The sequence below is a fragment of the Felis catus genome, chromosome A3 (genome assembly GCF_018350175.1).
Source record: "Felis catus isolate Fca126 chromosome A3, F.catus_Fca126_mat1.0, whole genome shotgun sequence".
Classification (NCBI taxonomy): Eukaryota; Metazoa; Chordata; class Mammalia; order Carnivora; family Felidae; genus Felis; species Felis catus.
In genome coordinates this window covers 102,978,898-102,995,916 of record NC_058370.1, presented here as the reverse complement: position 1 = coordinate 102,995,916, position 17,019 = coordinate 102,978,898, and the positions used below count along the sequence as shown (strand labels likewise).

Below are 17,019 nucleotides of genomic sequence, written 5' to 3'. Positions count from 1 at the left end.
TGTTTTATCCCCCTCTCTGTTTTTATATTATTTTCGTTTCCCTTCCCTTATATTCATCTGTTTTGTCTCTTAAAGTCCTCATATGAGTGAAGTCATATGATTTTTGTCTTTCTCTGACTAATTTCACTTAGTATAATACCCTCTGGTTCCATCCACGTAGTTGCAAATGGCAAGATTTCATTCTTTTTGATTGCTGAGTAATACTCCATTGTGTATGTGTGTGTGTGTGTGTGTGTGTGTGTGTGTGTGTGTGTGTGTGTGTGTGTGTATATATATATATATACCACATCTTCTTTATCCATTCATCCATCGATGGACATTTGGGCTGTTTCCCTACTTTGGCTATTGTCGATAGTGCTGCTATAAACATGGGGGTGCAACGTGTCCCTTCGAAATAGCACACCTGTATCCCTTGGATAAATACCTACTAGTGCAATTGCTGGGTCATAGGATAGTTCTATTTTTAGTTTTTTGAGGAACCTCCATACTGTTTTCCAGAGTGGCTGCACCAGCTTGCATTCCCATTTTGTCAATTTAGTTTTAATTATTTTACTAGAATTATGTGAAATTTTGCTTCCTTTAAATGAATCTGGAAAAGTTCCTCCTAAATCTACTTTTCCAGTTAAGCTCTTTTCTCAACTTCCCTTCATATATACTGTATATATTTTTAAATGTTTATTTATTTTGAGAGCGAGAGATTGTGCAAGCATGAGCAGGGGAGGAGCAGACAAAGGGGGAGAGAGAAAATTGTAAGCAGGCTCTGCACTGTCAGCACAGCCTGACACAGGGCTCAATCCCACAAACCGTGAGATCATGACCTGAGCCAAAATCAAGACTCAGACACTTAACAGACTGAGCCACTCAGCCACCCCCCCTTTATATATGTTGAAAAATAATTATCTTCCTTGTAATTTCAGGTAGCAGGAAATCTTTTTTGTCTTGCATACCATGAAATTGGGTTATCTTGTATCTAAATGGGACTGTAAACCTTGAGTCTGACAGGTTTCTAGGATGGTATTATGAATATTCAGGAGGGTGGGTGGGTTCTGTAGGCAGAAGATACATTTCTTAGACTTAAAAAATTTTAAAGGCCCTCTTGGGAGCTTCTTGATCTAGAGCTAGTCTCGATGTTTTAAATAATTACAAACAACCCTCTGAATATCCTGGACTTCTGCCTCAGGGATAATTTAGTGAGAGAAGAAACTGAACTTTCTGGAATTTCTTACCTTACCTTAGTGTTTTCACTTGAGAGTTCTAAGTTTATCTTTGGGATTTTTGTTTTTGTTTTCTATATCTTTCTGTTGACCCTAAGATTTTATGGAAAGGAGTATTTATGATGTTAAACAGCCATTTAGAAATGTTTCAAACAATATGTAATAAAATCTCCTGTCTTACTAAAAGCAAAATAACCTACTGGGAAAAATCCTACATTGAGATCTTTGCATCAGAAATTCTAATGTCATCAACGTCAAAAGTACCCATTGTCGGGGCGCCCGGGTGGCTCAGTCGGTTAAGGGTCCGACTTCAGCTCAGGTCATGATCTCGTGGTCCGTGAGTTCGAGGCCCGCGTTGGGCTCTGTGCTGACAGCTCGGAGCCTGGAGCTTGTTTCGGATTCTGTCTCTCCCTCTCTCTCTGACCCTCCCCCGTTCATGCTCTGTCTCTCTCTGTCTCAAAAATAAATAAACATTAAAAGAAAATTAAAAAAAAAAAAGTACCCATTGTCAACTTGCCTCTAACTCTCCTGTTAACCTGCCTCATGACTGTTGTCATCTAGAAAATAGATGAAATGACCTTTGAAACCCCTTTAAATTCAAATTCAAGATATAGCATTTCTTATTTTTATTTTCTTAAAAAAAATACGTGCTTATTTGGAAGACTCACTGCTCGGCAAGACTTCATTAGTGTTTGCCATCGTACACTATTCGGGAAACCTATGTTGTTTATCAGAAGATTGACATTTCATGTTTGAATTGTCCTTGTTACAGGATTGGATGGAACGTTGGGTTGATGATGCATTCTGGAGCTTCCTTTTTTCGCTTATCCTTATTGTGATAATGTTTTTGTGGAGACCATCAGCAAACAACCAGAGGTACCTAACGTAGGAAAATTCAAGTTTGGCAAGCATTTGTGGGTAACTGCTACTGTGTTCAAATAGAAACACATTTATATAGAAACTGGAGAGGTAGCCCTTGCTTTTAAAGGAGAATACAGTCAAGTAGGGAGACAGACGTAATGCGAGAAAGGGAAATAAGAGATGTATAAACTAGAAGTCCAGGGGTAAGACTGAAGATGGATGGGGAAAACTCCATGAAAAGGCAGCACTTATGTTACGCCTTAAGGAAAGGAGCAGAACAGTGAAAGACTGAGCCGGGAAAGAATGTACATTTTCTGAGGTAGTGGAGACAAACATGGTGTACTTTGGAGGTCACTGAGGCATGCGTTTTGGTGAATACTACTTACACTGGAAGGGAATAAAGCTGGAAAGGAAGGATGGGACCAAAATCATAAGGAGCTTAAATGGTAAGTTCAGGTTGCACCGTTGACTACGTGTGATGGGAAGCCCCCCCTTCCCTTGCCCCCTCCTCTTCCCCAGGGAAAGTACTGTGAGGTTTTTTGTATGTCCTTCCAGGGAAAAATGAAAAAGTATATTACCCATGTGTGTGTTTCTTCCTCTGTTTTTAAAAGCGTATGATAATAATTATACATAGGTACTTCTATACATGTATTCACTGTTCTGCACCTTCTTGTCTGAGATCTATCTTTCCATATCAACCTGTATAGGTCTACCGCATTTTTTTTTTTTTAAGTAGGCTCCATGCCCAGTGTGGGGCTTGAACTCACGACCCTGGATCGAAAGTTGCATGCTCTACTGACTGAGCCAGCAAGGCACCCCAAGATCTACCACATTATTTTTAATGACTCTGTGGCATTTCATAATATGAATGTAGCATAATTTATGGAAGCAGTCCCTAGTTTTTAGGCTCTTTGTTTCTAGGATTATTGTTATTATCACCGATGCTTTCTGAATGCTTTTGGACCTAGTAAATGTGGCTCAATCAATATGCTTTGTTTTCACCAGTCAGATTAGCAGTTTATCTTTTGTTAGGGGAGGAATTAACACGTAGTGGGCAAGGAGGGTAACCTGACATGGAAAAAAATGTACAGAAAATCCCCTTCCCCGAACATTGTATGTTGCAGAACTGCTTTCCAGCAAGATCTTATCCAGTTATGCTTTTGTCAGCAGGGTTTGGGTGCTCCACTTTCACTGTTTCATTGGTAGTAATCTTTCCTAATTTGAGAGTAAAATAATTAAATTTTCGTTATGTGAATTTATGAGAAATTGTAAAAATGTAGATATCTTTGTATGCAATGACACTGTTAGCTATAAACTGAAAACTGAACAGATTTAAATGCACTGATAACACTATTCCTTCTTGGTTTGGGTGTAGATATGCCTTCATGCCATTAATAGATGATTCTGATGACGAAATTGAAGAATTCATGGTAACATCTGAGAATTTAAGTGAGTGATATGTTTTCTTATTAAATGACCATTGTATTGTACCTTTACCTGTGAGGCAAAATCACATACACTGTTTTCTATTAAAATAATTTTCAAACTATATCTGCAAAAACCTCTATTATGGTAGATAATCACAAAAGAAAAGTCAGTAATGAAAATGAATTTTTCTTTTTTTTTTTTTAATTTTTTTAATGTTTATTTATTTTTAAGAGACAGAGCATGAATGGGGGAGGGGCAAAGAGAGAGGGAGACACAGAATCTGAAGCAGGCTCCAGGCTCTGAGCTGTCGGCACAGAGCCCAATTCGGGGCTCAAACCCACGAACCACAAGGTAATGACCTGAGCCGAAGTCGGACACTTAACCGACTGAGCCACCAAGGTACCCCAGTAGTGAAATTTTCAAGATTGTTAGTGCAGTGTGAGCTTTTGTTACTTATTTGCTCTTAAGGCCTTAAGTATTAAAGTAAGTAAACTTTTTCACACTAATAATTTAGTTTATATTGTGCTTAGCTCCTAATAATCTTCTTAATGATAATTGCTAAATTTCCTTCAATCACCTCTTCTTGCTCTTGAGAAATATACAGATCTGTTAATTCCTGGTCATGCCCAAAGCGTTTCTAGTTATAGTTTTAGTGCTACTTTCATCTTTCAATTAATTTCTCCATAGCATTTTATCATTTTATTAATTTTACCATAATACTGTAATCATTTGTTGAGGCAACATCAACACATAATTCAGTTGCTGAGAATAAGTATAGAGATGTAACGTTTACGAGTTACAACTCTCAATATTATGAAGCAGTCAGTTCCACAAATTGATCAATAGAATCTGTACAATCCCAATCATAATTCTAACTGACCTAAAAAAAAAAGAAAATACAAATGGTTAAAATGATTTTATAATGTATATGGAAAAAGCATAGGACCTAGAAGAGTCAAAACATTCTTGTAGTTAAACATGGACAAATCTGGAAAACATTATACTAAGTGAAAGAAGCCAGTCATAAACATCACAAATTTTATGATTCCATTTATATGAAAAATCTACAAGGGGCTCCTGGGTGGCTCAGTCAGTTAAGCCTCTGACTTCGGCTCAGGTCATGATCTCACAGCTTGTGAGTTCGAGCCCCGTGTCGGGCTCTGTGCTGACAGCTCAGAGCCTGGAGCCTGCTTTGGATTCTGCATCTCCCTCTCTCTCTGCCCCTAACCCACTTGCAGTCTGTCTCTCTCTCTCTCAAAAATAAAGAAACATTAAAAAAAAATTTATGGGTGGGTGATGAGTATTGAGGAGAGCACCTTTTGGGATGAGCACTGGGTGTTGTATGGAAACCAATTTGACAATAAACTTCATATATTGAAATAAATAAATAAATAAATAAATAAATAAATTTTAAAAATAAATTAAAAAAAAAGAAATCTGATGTTCACATTCCAGGTTCTTTGATTTTGAATTTTTTTCTCTCCCTCTCTCTCTCAAAATAAATACATAAACTTAAAATAAATTTAAAAAATTTATATGAAAAATCCACAAAAGGTAAGTCCACAGAGACAGAAAATATATTGGTGATTGCCAGGGGTTGGTGGAAGGCATCAGTAGGGAGTGACTACTGATGGGTATGGGGTTTCTTTTTAGGGTGATGAAAATTTGAAATTAGTGGTGATGGTTGTACAGTTCCGTGGCTATACTGGAATTCACTGAGTTGTATGCTTCAAAGTGGTGCATTTTATAGTGTGGGAATTATATCTCAATAAAATAAAATTAATGGGCTTACACTAATTTCAAGACATAAAAATTTCATGGGGTGCCTGAGTGGCTTAGTCGAGTAAGCCTCCAACTCTTGATCTCACCTCAGGTCATAATCTCACGGTTCCTGAGTTCGATCCCCACATTGGGCTCCCTGCTGTCAGTGCAGAGCCCACTTTAGATCCTCTGTCCCCCTCTCTCTGCCCCTCCCCTACTCACACACATGCACGCTCTCTCGCTCGCTCTCTCCAAATAAATAAGTAAACATTAAAAAAAAAATTAGTTCTTAAAAAGTTAAAAATAGGGGCGCCTGGGTGGCGCAGTCGGTTAAGCGTCCGACTTCAGCCAGGTCACGATCTCGCGGTCCGTGAGTTCGAGCCCCGCGTCAGGCTCTGGGCTGATGGCTCAGAGCCTGGAGCCTGTTTCCGATTCTGTGTCTCCCTCTCTCTCTGCCCCTCCCCCGTTCATGCTCTGTCTCTCTCTGTCCCAAAAAAAAAAAAAAAAAAAAAAAAGTTAAAAATATATCTGCCGTCCAACCCAGCCATTCCACACCAAGGTATTTACCCAGAAGAAATGATAGAAATGAAAGCAGATGTTCACAAAAAGACACTAATGTACATTATTATTTTCAGCAACTTTATTTTTTTTAAGTTTATTTATTTATTTGGAGAGAGAGAGAGTGTGTGAGCAGAGGAGGGGCAGAGAGAGAGAGAGAGAGAAAGAGAATCCCAAGTAGGCTCCACACTGTCAGTACACAGCCCAATATCGGGCTCAAACTCACAAACCGTTAGATCATGACTTGAGCCAAAACCAAGAATCAGACATTTTACTGAGCCACCCAAGCACCCCAGCGGCTTTATTCTTAATAGTTTAAAACTGGATGTAACCTAAAGTCCGTCAACAGATGAACAAAGTATTTGTGGTATACCCACACAGCCAACTACTGTTCAGTAATCAAAAGTAACCAACACTCTACAACATAAATAAATTTCAAAACCTTTATGTTGAGTGAAAGTAATCAAATCCAAAAGATGATAGACTCCATGGATTATGGTTCTATATATGAAGTTCTAGAACAGGCAGTACGAAGCTATGGTGATTATGTCAGTCAGAACAATGGTTGCTTCTGGTGGGAGTAGGATTGACCAGAAAGGGATTTAAAGAACCTTCTGTGATGATGGAAATGTTAAGTGTCTCAATTTAGACTATACACTTAAAATTTGTGTATTATATAGGGGTACCTGGGTGGCTCAGTTGGTTAAGTGTCCAACTTCAGCTCGGGTCATGATCTCGTGGTCCATGGGTTCAAGCCCCGTGTTGGGCTCTGTGCTGACAGCTCGGAGGCTGGAGCCTGCTTTGGATTCTGTGTCTCCCTCTCTCTCTGCCCCTTCCCTGCTCACACTGTGTCTCTGTCTCTCTTTCTCTCAAAAATAAACATTAAAAAAATAAGAATAAATATATATAGTAAATATATAATTAATATTTATAAATCTATATAGATATATATGTGTAGATATAAATCTTTGTTGAGTTATTAAACATGAAGGAAAATGATATTTTATAATTTTAGATATTTATCTCTATCATGTTTCTCGTAGCTGAAGGAATAAAATTAAGAGTCTCAAAAACGGTTTCCAATGGAACAGCTAAACCTGCTACTTCTGATAATTTTGTGAGTATAGTATATATTTAATAGAGTCTGTGTCACATTCATTGACCGTCAGGAAAACATTTTCTACCTTAGTATGAAAGCTTTTTGTATGAAAATCAGTTTTACCAATTAGTGATAGTAGTTAAGTCTGATGATTGTAACTACTGTAGATCTTTGCTTCTCAAGTGCTGTTCTTGGACCAGAAGCATGAGCGTCACCTGGGAACTTGCTAGAAATGTAGTCTCAGGCCCACCTCAGACCTACTGAATCTGAATCTACTTTTTTTTTTTTTTTTCCAACGTTTATTTATTTTTGGGACAGAGAGAGACAGAGCATGAACGGGGGAGGGGCAGAGAGAGAGGGAGACACAGAATCGGAAACAGGCTCCAGGCTCCGAGCCATCAGCCCAGAGCCTGACGCGGGGCTCGAACTCACGGACTGCGAGATCGTGACCTGGCTGAAGTCGGACGCTCAACCGACTGCGCCACCCAGGCGCCCCTGAATCTACTTTTTAACAGGATCCCATAGATGACTCATATGTACATTAAAGATCGAGAAGCTTTGTTATAGTAGAAGCTTGTTAATTGTTCAGCATTTTGAAGTGATTTTTGAAGCCATTTCAGATAACATTTGGTATCTATTAGGAAAGGATTTTATGTGTTGCCTGTGTAGTTGACAAAATTAGCATTTTTTATATAAAGCTGGAAGCTTGAATAAAATGGTTAAATAGAGGGTAGAGATGAGTTTTTAAATATTTTATGCATATTAAGCAAAGTAGAAATGCCTCTCACAGTTTTCTATTCTGCTTTCTTATAATTGTATATGTTGTGATTAATAGAATATAAAAATTTATGTGTGCTTGTAAGTTCTGACAGAACAGATGATATATGAGAATAGGTTAGGTTAATCTGTTCAGTAAATCTTTTTCATTTTTTTGTTAATCCATAATTCTGTAAATGTGTTCTTTGAGTAGTTTTATGGTGATTTAAACTTTAGAAAAATTACAACAGTTTTAATTATCTGGTGTTAGAGCTATTAAACTTCAAATTTTTAAAGATATTTTCCTTTTATTTTAGGGATATACAGTATATCCCACTTTATTTTAAAACTCAGTGCTTACCAAAACATCAAAGGAAAACTTTTTTATTTCCCAAAATTAAGTGCAGTCAGCTCTTGATCAGAAGCCTTATCTCATGAGAATTGGGGTTCCTGTTAATACTGGCTCAGCTGCTTTGTCTGTCTAGGAGCAAGATGTAACTGACACTTGAGTATTCCATGTAGCCGGGTAGATCACAAAGAAACATTTTTATTTCTTTTATAGTATAAATCAAAATATTCAGTATACCTTTTATTTTTCTTTGTCCCAATGAGATAACTATAAGCAAGCATCTATTAAAAAACAGATTCCCTAACTGACCTGTTTTCCTTCTCTTGTCTCCTGCAGAGAGATGAGTGTAAATACAAGCATAGAAATAAATAGGCTTTTGTAAAATTAGAGTATTTGCACTGTCATCTTTTTCGGTTGAAAAATTATAAACTCATGATATAAAAACTTGAACAAATTAGGAGGCAGGCATAATGAATGCTGGGAGCAAAAAACCAATACAAATCAATATTCTTGCTATTTTCTCATTAATCGACTCTGTGTTTCTACTGTTTTTTCAGGGTAAAAAAAAAAAACAAAATCAACACCTGTGCATCTAATGTAAAGAAAACCAAGAAGTAAAAAATTCTGAAATCCAAGTTTTTGTTTGTTTGCCTGTTTAAGAGCATACTGGCATAATTTCTGTGTGGCATAAGTGCCAAGTTCTTAGGATATGTAGAAATGAAAAGAATCATGCATTTGAATTTAAATGCTTACATTTTATATACATTATATTTTACAATTCTTTCAGGTCATACTAAGCAAATGCTGATATATAAATATTTATTTCTACAGGATGAAGATTTGAAGTGGGTGGAAGAAAATATTCCCTCTTCATTCACAGATGTGTAAATATCTTTTGTTAAAGTTTGAGTCTAAAATTTAGTATATCGTATAAAGAGATAACTTTCATGTTCCGTCATGTGCTTTTCGAACCTTGTACCTCCATATGTTTTGATAGGCCCCCATCACTAGTGAATGACTAATGTCATGTCAGACTACAAGGAGAACACAGCCCTGCCTTGGTCTTTCCTTCTTCATTTTTCACTGTACAACAACCACGTGAATGCTTGTGGCCTATAACCAACTCCAGCCCTTTCTGATCTAAGTTTTTCAGGATTAGAATCACTTTATCTTGTTTCAACTTTCTATTATAAAAAAGTTGAAACATATGTAAAACTTTTTTTTTTTTTAAACACATGGAACCCCAATACCATGTATGGTGGGGAAGCTTTTGGAGGAAAAACATGAGCTTCGGCAAAGTATAGACCAAGCCCCTCGGGAACTTTGAGCTAATCAGGATCAGTGTTCTGTTTGACGCAATGTTCTGTTTGATAATGTGAAGCAAGAACTCCACGTAGCTGTTTCCACAACAGAAACCAGCAGGATAGGCAGAGAGGATAACATTTTCATAGACTGTTCTTTCCTTTCCCTGCTCCCATTTACTTCCATGTAGACAGTTTCTGTTTAGTATGAAATTCTGCTTGCCTGTCTTAGGACAATTTGAACAGATTATCACTTTTCCTTATCTCTGATCAGCCATAAAGGACAGCTTAGTGGAGTTCACCTCCCTCTTCAATGCACTGAATACATCTTACCAAGTTTTCAACAATCATTAACCTCACGGAGAAAGCATTTTTGAAATTGCTAGTGTTTACCTCCAAACAGTGCTGAGCATCCAACGACTGTCTTCTGGGTCTCTCGGGTTCTGGTTCAAGTTTCCCCGAAAGCAGTCCTCTCCCCTGGATTTTCCTTGATAGTAGTATTCCAGACAGTCTAACGTGGCCCCTTTCTCACACCTAGTTAGTCTCTTGCTTCTCTTTCTTCTGCCTTCACCGTAGACTGCTCTGTAAGTGGCGTTCTCTGGAGTCTCACAGGGAGGGGACTTGCATGTGGTAGCTCTGGCGTACAGACTTTCCCTTCAGGCCTGCTCTCTGTCTGTGAGGGAGATCTACCACACGGTGGGGCTCTACTCTCGGCTTTTCTTTTTTATCTGTGTTTTCTTTCCCAAGCAAAGGCTGTATTGTAGAACTCTCTCTAGCACCCCCCACCCCCAGTAGACACCCCATCAGTGGTAATGATGGTATGGGAATTAAGCAAGTACTTGATTCCATAAATACCTTTCCTAATATGTTTCCGTGTCCCTCTATTTAAAAAAATTGTTTAATCTTTATTTATTTTTGAGAGACAGACAGACAAGAATGAGAGCAGGGGAGGAACAGAGAAAGACAGAGACACAGACTCTGAAACAGGTTCCAGGCTCTGAGCTGTCAGCATAGAGCCTGACACAGTGCTTGAACTCAAGATCTGCGAGTTCATGACCTGAGCCAAAGTTGGATGCTTAACCGACTGATCCACCTAGGTGCCCCTCTCTTTATTTTATTTATTTATTTATTTATTTAGTTAGTTAGTTAGTTAGTTAGTTAGTTAGTTATTGGGTTTTTTTAATTTAATTTTTATTTTTTTTTAATTTACGTCCAAATTAGTTAGCATATAGTACAACAGTGATTTCAGGAGTAGATTCCTCAGTGCCCCTTACCCATTTAGCCCATCCCCCCTCCCACAACCCCTCCAGTAAGCCTCTGTTTGTTCTCTGTATTTATGAGTCTCTTCTGTCTTGTCCCCTTCCTGTTTTTATATTATTTTTGTTTCCCATCCCTTATGTTCATTTGTTTTGTATCTTAAAGTCCTCTTAGGAGTGAAGTCGTATGATTTTTGTCTTTCTCTGACTGACTAATTTCACTTAGCATAATACCCTCCAGTTCCAGCCATGTAGTTGTAAATGGCAAGGTTTCATTCTTTTTGATTGCTGAGTAATACTCTATTGTATATATATATACCACATCTTCTTTATGCATTCATCCGTCGATGGACATTTGGGCTCTTTCCGTACTTTGGCTATTGTTGATAGTGCTGCCATAAACATGGGGGTGCATATGTCCCTTCGAAACAGCACACCTGTATCCCATGGATAAATGGCTAGTAGTGCAATTGCTGGGTCATAGGGTTCTGTTTATTTTAATATACTGTATATATTTAAGGTGTACATGACCATGTATACATATGGACACTGAAATGATTTGATATACATATGGACACTGAAATGATTACTATAGTCAAGCTTATTCATCCCTCTTAAGTTCTCACAGGACAGAGCCTGATGCGGGGCTTGAACTCACGAACTGTGAGATCATGACCTAAGCAAAGTCAGATGCTTAACCGACTGAGCCACCCAGGTGCCCCTTAACTGAAATTTTTTGAAGTATAGCACACATTCTGGAAAGTACAGAATCCTAAGCTCAATAAATTTGCAATATGAACACACTCATGTAACTAGTACCCAGATAAAAAATAAATAAAACATCACTAGTGTCCTAAAAACCCCTTTATTTTCCTCCTAAATCACAATTCCACTTTTTGAAGGGTGCTGCTGTCCTGATGTCTGTAACTGTCAATTATTTGTGTCAGATTTAAAAAATTCATCCCTCAGTAATCCGTTCAGCTTCTTTGCTGTGTAGTATTCCATTGTGTGGATACACTACAGTTTACCCATTTGGTTATTTTCAGGTTGGGGGCTATTAAGAACAGTATGAAAATTCCTCTTTGTGTGCGTTGGTGAGCTTCGGTGTTTACTTCTGTCAGCTGTGTCCATCCAGGAATGAGAATTTATAGATCACAGGAATATGCCTGTACTCAGCCTTCATACATACACTAGCCTGTTAATAACATTGTTACCTGTTTTTGTTTCAGAGCTCTTCCAGTGTTAGTGGATTCAGATGAGGTAAAATACATTTTTTGCTTATTTTCTTGGTGCTGTTATTTTCACAAAGTAGAAATATATTTCAGAAAGAAATTCTGAAAGTTACTTTGTAAAACAATTACAAATCGAGCAGCCTGGAAGACTGCACTGATTTGTCAATGAAACCTAAAGGAGCTAGATCCTCATTTAAAACAGGAGCAAGATAAGTGCTTGTTGGTATAAAGGGAGGGAGAATTGTTTCATGAGATTTTGAGTCTGTGATTTTCTAACATCTTCTGTGTGGGTAAAGAGTTTAGAATACTTTAAGGTGGCAGTTTGTCTAAATTAATTTCTTCTACTTGGGATATTTTGCTAAGGTATTAGAGTTTCTACTCATTCTCATTTACTAAGCAGGAAATTTGAATCGAGGTTGTGGATTTGGGAAGGTTTGGAGGAGAAAATTGAATTCTAGATCGTCTGGACATTGAAGGGTGGCCCAAAACAGGAAGTCTGAGTAGTAGGAATTAGAGGATGGATATTGGGAACTCTAACTTACGGGCAGGAACAGTAAGGGAGGAAGTTAGTGGTAACTGAGGCGCAATTCAGGTGGTGGCTATAGAGCAGGAGAGCAGCTGCTGCTCTGTTCACTGAAGGGAAATGACTTTGGCCGTGGCACGTTGATCTGGCAGTAGCGGGAAGTTTTGAGGGGGCTGCCGTAGACATGCACCTGGCTACAAAGCAATTGAACTTCAGGATTTAGAATTCTACAGAAAGAGACATGATGGAGAATTACTTTGTAAAGGGCACTTAGAGTAATCATTTGGTGAATAGTTGTATAATTTCAAAATACATGAACTGTGTAAAGCGAGGCAAATCCATCCGTGGATGAACCATGCCTGAGAAAAACACGTGAGCCCCATCTCTGCCTCTCACTGGTAACTCTGAACTTGAAACATTTTCCAGCTAGCAGGATGTTAGTTTTCCGAACTTGTTAACAGATATTGGCCAGACATCACTAGAAGTGTAGATTATCCAGTGTTTATTTTCTGAATCTACTGTTTCTATGTATATCGTGAAATATACGCAGTTCCCCACAAAATTGTGACTGTGAAAGATTAGAGAATTTTGTTATGTTCTGGAAGTAGCATCAACATTTGGAAGTATGTCATCTTTTTTTTTTTTTTTTAAAGGAAATCATGACCAGATCTGAAATGGCAGAAAAAATGTTCTCTTCAGAAAAGATAATGTGATTGGAACCCATATAAATGAAACCCAGTTAACGGTGAAGGACTTCCTCAAGACTGAAAGAGAGCTTTGTTTTGATCTAGTGCAACAAGTTTTTATTGCATTATCTTGGAAATCTATGTATTAAAATTAAGAATTCAGGTGGTAGGAGGGTTCTGCACCCCTTTTAAGCTACTTTAAATGTCAGCTTAATGTCCACCAAATTGCCTGCATTTGGAAATAATCTAAGAGAAGTATTATGATAAAGAAATATGCCTGAATGCTCTTAGCTAAAAGGAGGCAGGGATGTGGATTTGGGCTTTCTCTTTTCTCTGGAAAATATGACAATTCCAGATTTAAAAATATTTTTTACGTGAACACTTCTATTCTTCCACTCACTAACCTTTGAGGTAGAGGATGTGATTCTTCTGAAGTGTGGTAAAGCAGCATCTCCATCTCTTAGGTTTCTAGTTACTAGATGCAATAATAATATTCTTTGACTTTTATATGGAAGTGATTTGATATCAAGTAAAACTTGATTAACCGTAGAACATAAGCATGTTTATAGGGTTAGTTTTGGTGTGTGTGTGTGTGTGTGTGTGTCTGTGTGTGTACACACATATGGGTCTGCACAAGGTCCTTGTTTGTAAATATCACCATGCACATCAAATCACAGAGGGAGGTCCTCTCTAAGCTCAGGGGAACAGAAGTACACAGGAATAAGTTCTTGAAGGTCACTTCCAAGGATTTGCCCTCCCACTATCCCCTCATTCAGGCCACGTGTTCACGTGCTGCTGCTGAATCTGTGTGGGGCAGGTGGTAATCACGTGGCCAGATGGGGAGCACTTTCTCCCCGGCAAGCTGGCAGATTCGTTACCAGTGAGCCTTATAGACCCTAGAACATCCTTTACATAATCTTGGTTTATTTGATTTTATAATAAAACATGTATTTGTCTGTACAGTACATCACTATTAATCTTGTAATTAATTTCTTGACCTTCGACCATGTTTTATACATCATTTTGTTACATATTATATATGTAATGTATGATTTGAAATTTTTTTAATATTTTTTTTAATGCAGAACATTCTAAACTTGAAAGGTAGTTGAATGTAGTATGATGGAAATGTGAATGTTTTGCTGCTTTCATGACCAAAGATACAGGGCTCGTGGACATATAGGATAGGAATTAAAGTTAGAATTTTGCATATCTTTCTTTGAAGGAGTTCTAACCTTGGGAATTGAGAATGGCTTCAGAAGAGTTTGAGAAGCACTTAAAGTCTTAACCAGTACAAACACTTAAATATAACCTTTATTATTTTTTTCATTATGAAGCCACAAAATTGTCCTTTCAAAAGCCTACTTTTTCAATTTACTTCTCATTTATTCATTTCATAGGGATTAGTAAGAAAGATCGCTAGTAGTAGTATCTATTGAAAGATACTTTCAGATTTATTTTCCATAGGGAACACTGAACAGTTTGGGACATGCTTCCTAGGAAAAGAGTGGCTAACAGTGTGAGTTCCATTCCTTTTTTCTGTTTTTGACACGATAATGGGCCCCTACCTACTACATTTCCCAGCATTTGTGTCCATTCTGGTTTTGCTGTGTTTTACCCCGGGCCCAGTTGTTGCAGGGCTGGAGGCGACCCTGCCTTCTAGGTCCTGCTTTTATCTACCACTCCCAGAGTTAGAGGCAGACCCCCAACTCCTCAGCTCCAGGTGAATTTTGAAATGCAGAGTCCTGGGCTTCCAGCCAGTAGGAGCTACAAATGTAGTGGAGCAGGAGTGGGGCATCGATGTGAAGTGTGTTAATAAGGGAGACTGCCTCTGGCATAACCTCAGTAGTGCGTACGAAAACACTGCTTTCAGCTATAGGCTGAAATGCAAACTTTTTTCATCTTTTAGAGAAAGCAGGATTCCCTCCTGACAACCTTATCAGAAATGTTTTTCAAAGGGCATATTCTCTGTCACTTTCAGTGACAATTGTGGCACCAGTTGGTGTTTATAATGACCTGAATTGAGTATTCCTACGGAGGGCCCTCTTAGCCCCCCCAACCCCCGTAAACAGAAGGGGGTGTCCTCAGGCTACAGCTGTGGTTCCTACGAAGGGCACTGGGGAGAAGCACCAGGGCCATCGTACAGCTCGTCACCCCGCTTCTGCAACAAGTGGTCAGGAACTGGTCCTCAAAGCTTTTGAGGCTATCAGACCAGTTTATTCTTGGGGAGCCAACCAGATGAAAGGATCTGAGGGTGAGTCCAGTTTTATGTGTTCCTAGACAGAATGCTTACATGTTCTAATGCAACTCGTGTTAGATTTATACGATGTGTGAAATCTGCGTCAAAGGGAATTTTCATGATTTGAGTTAGATTAGGATTTAATTATCTGCTTTAAAGGACAGTATATTTATTTCTAAAATAAGGAAAAATAAATGAATGTATGAATTTTTTAAGCCTGAGAGATGATGTTCCCTTACTTTTCCTGTAAAGAAAATAATTTTTAAATCTTTCGTATCCTATAGAGAAAACCAACTTTTCCTCTGTGATACAGTACATTATGTTTGCACTACCATAATGTCAGGACTGAGAGTATGAAAAATGTACACATAAGACTGATTTTTGTATCTTTTTTTAAAAGGGGGTTTCAGGTGCCCAACTGGCTCAGTCAGTAAACATGCGGCTCTTTATCTTGGGGTCGTGAGTTCGAGCCCCACGATGGGGGCAGAGTTTCTTTTAAAAATAAATAAAAGGGGTTTGAGTCTATTGCACTAAGCTTTACAAGCTATACATGACTAACTTAAAGGGGAGAACTGTTGTGCTAGATTTAAAACTCACTAGTTTTTTTGGTACTTGTGTCTCTGTAGGGTCAACAGCGTGCACCGAGCAATAGAGCACACCAAGCCTTATACTTACAAAGAGAAGTTTAACATACTAGGTAAAGTTCTAAACATATCAAATGTATATAAGTGACAAAAATAGGATTTTAAGGAAATGTACAGTATATACAGAAGCTCAGTACTTCGTTAAGAAACTAGGGAAACGTGTATTTGAGGAGAAAATTTAGGGGTTTGAAAAGTTATATTTTTCTATTTAAAAGGGTTAAATTATTGTATAATTTGGAAGAAGTTGCTTTGAATGTAGGACAAAACTGTTTCAAAGATTTTTGTTTTTAAAAGTTGATGTATTTTTGTGCCTTAATATTTGTTCTGACTTTTAATAAAATGCTTTCTGAAATTCTAGATGATTGATTCTAATATCTATTACTGCCAGATTATATATATAAATCTTCAGGAAATACAGATCCAAACAGATGGCAGGGCATAAACAAAGTCTTAAAAAAAGGAGATACAACTAATTAACAAACATGGAAAAGCGTTCAGCCTCAGAAGTGATCAGAGAAATGCAAAGTGAAAGGGTAAATTTTTAAATTAACAAGTCTGTACTAATGTATTTATAAAACCTGTTTCAGCTTTCAAAGTCTGATGAACACACTCATTAATGATAGTAATGTAATTGATTCAGTCTTTGTGAAGAGAAGGGTATAACCTTTGAATGCTGCCGATTCTGGTGATATTTTTAAAAATTCAAATTATAGGGGTGCCTGGGTGGCTCAGTTGAGCATCCGACTTCAGCTCAGGTCATGATCTCACAATTCATTGAGTTCGAGCCCTGCGTCGGGCTCTGTGCTGACAGTTCAGAGTCTGGAGCCCACTTTGGATTCTGTGTGTTCCTGTCTCTCTGCCCCTCTCCTGCTCACATTCTGTCTCTCAAAAATGAATAAATTAAAAAAAATTTTTAATAAAAATAATAAAAATTCAAATTATAGAGTAAGACTTCTGCACAAAAATGTTTACTATAGCATTATTTTTTTATTCAACATTTTAGAAGGTTAAGACAAAAAGAAGTTTATTTCTTGGCCATGCAACATGGGCCTAGAGGTGGGCGGGGTAACCTTCCTCCACACACATCCCCTCAGGGACCCAAAGTTTATTTC

The 17,019-nt window shown here is 37.9% G+C and overlaps 1 protein-coding gene across 5 annotated transcripts in view; it reads left to right on the top strand.

Moving 5' to 3' along the window:
- Nucleotides 1–16,264, top strand: part of TMEM87B (transmembrane protein 87B) — a 50,249-nt gene extending 33,985 nt beyond the window's left edge. For 2 of the 5 annotated variants that reach the window (XM_019827588.3, XM_011281171.3), the window contains exons 14-19: nucleotides 1,987–2,090; nucleotides 3,451–3,524; nucleotides 6,866–6,939; nucleotides 8,858–8,910; nucleotides 11,813–11,843; nucleotides 12,992–16,264. In XM_019827588.3, coding sequence (XP_019683147.2) covers nucleotides 1,987–2,090; nucleotides 3,451–3,524; nucleotides 6,866–6,939; nucleotides 8,858–8,910; nucleotides 11,813–11,843; nucleotides 12,992–13,051 — 396 coding nt within the window. In that variant the 3' untranslated portion in view covers nucleotides 13,052–16,264. Of the gene's footprint in view, nucleotides 1–1,986; nucleotides 2,091–3,450; nucleotides 3,525–6,865; nucleotides 6,940–8,857; nucleotides 8,911–11,812; nucleotides 11,844–12,991 lie in introns of those variants that run through there. The other 3 variants (XR_002741211.2, XM_045054577.1, XR_006595741.1) reach the window with 3 other exon arrangements.
- Nucleotides 16,265–17,019: the final 755 nt, after the last annotated feature.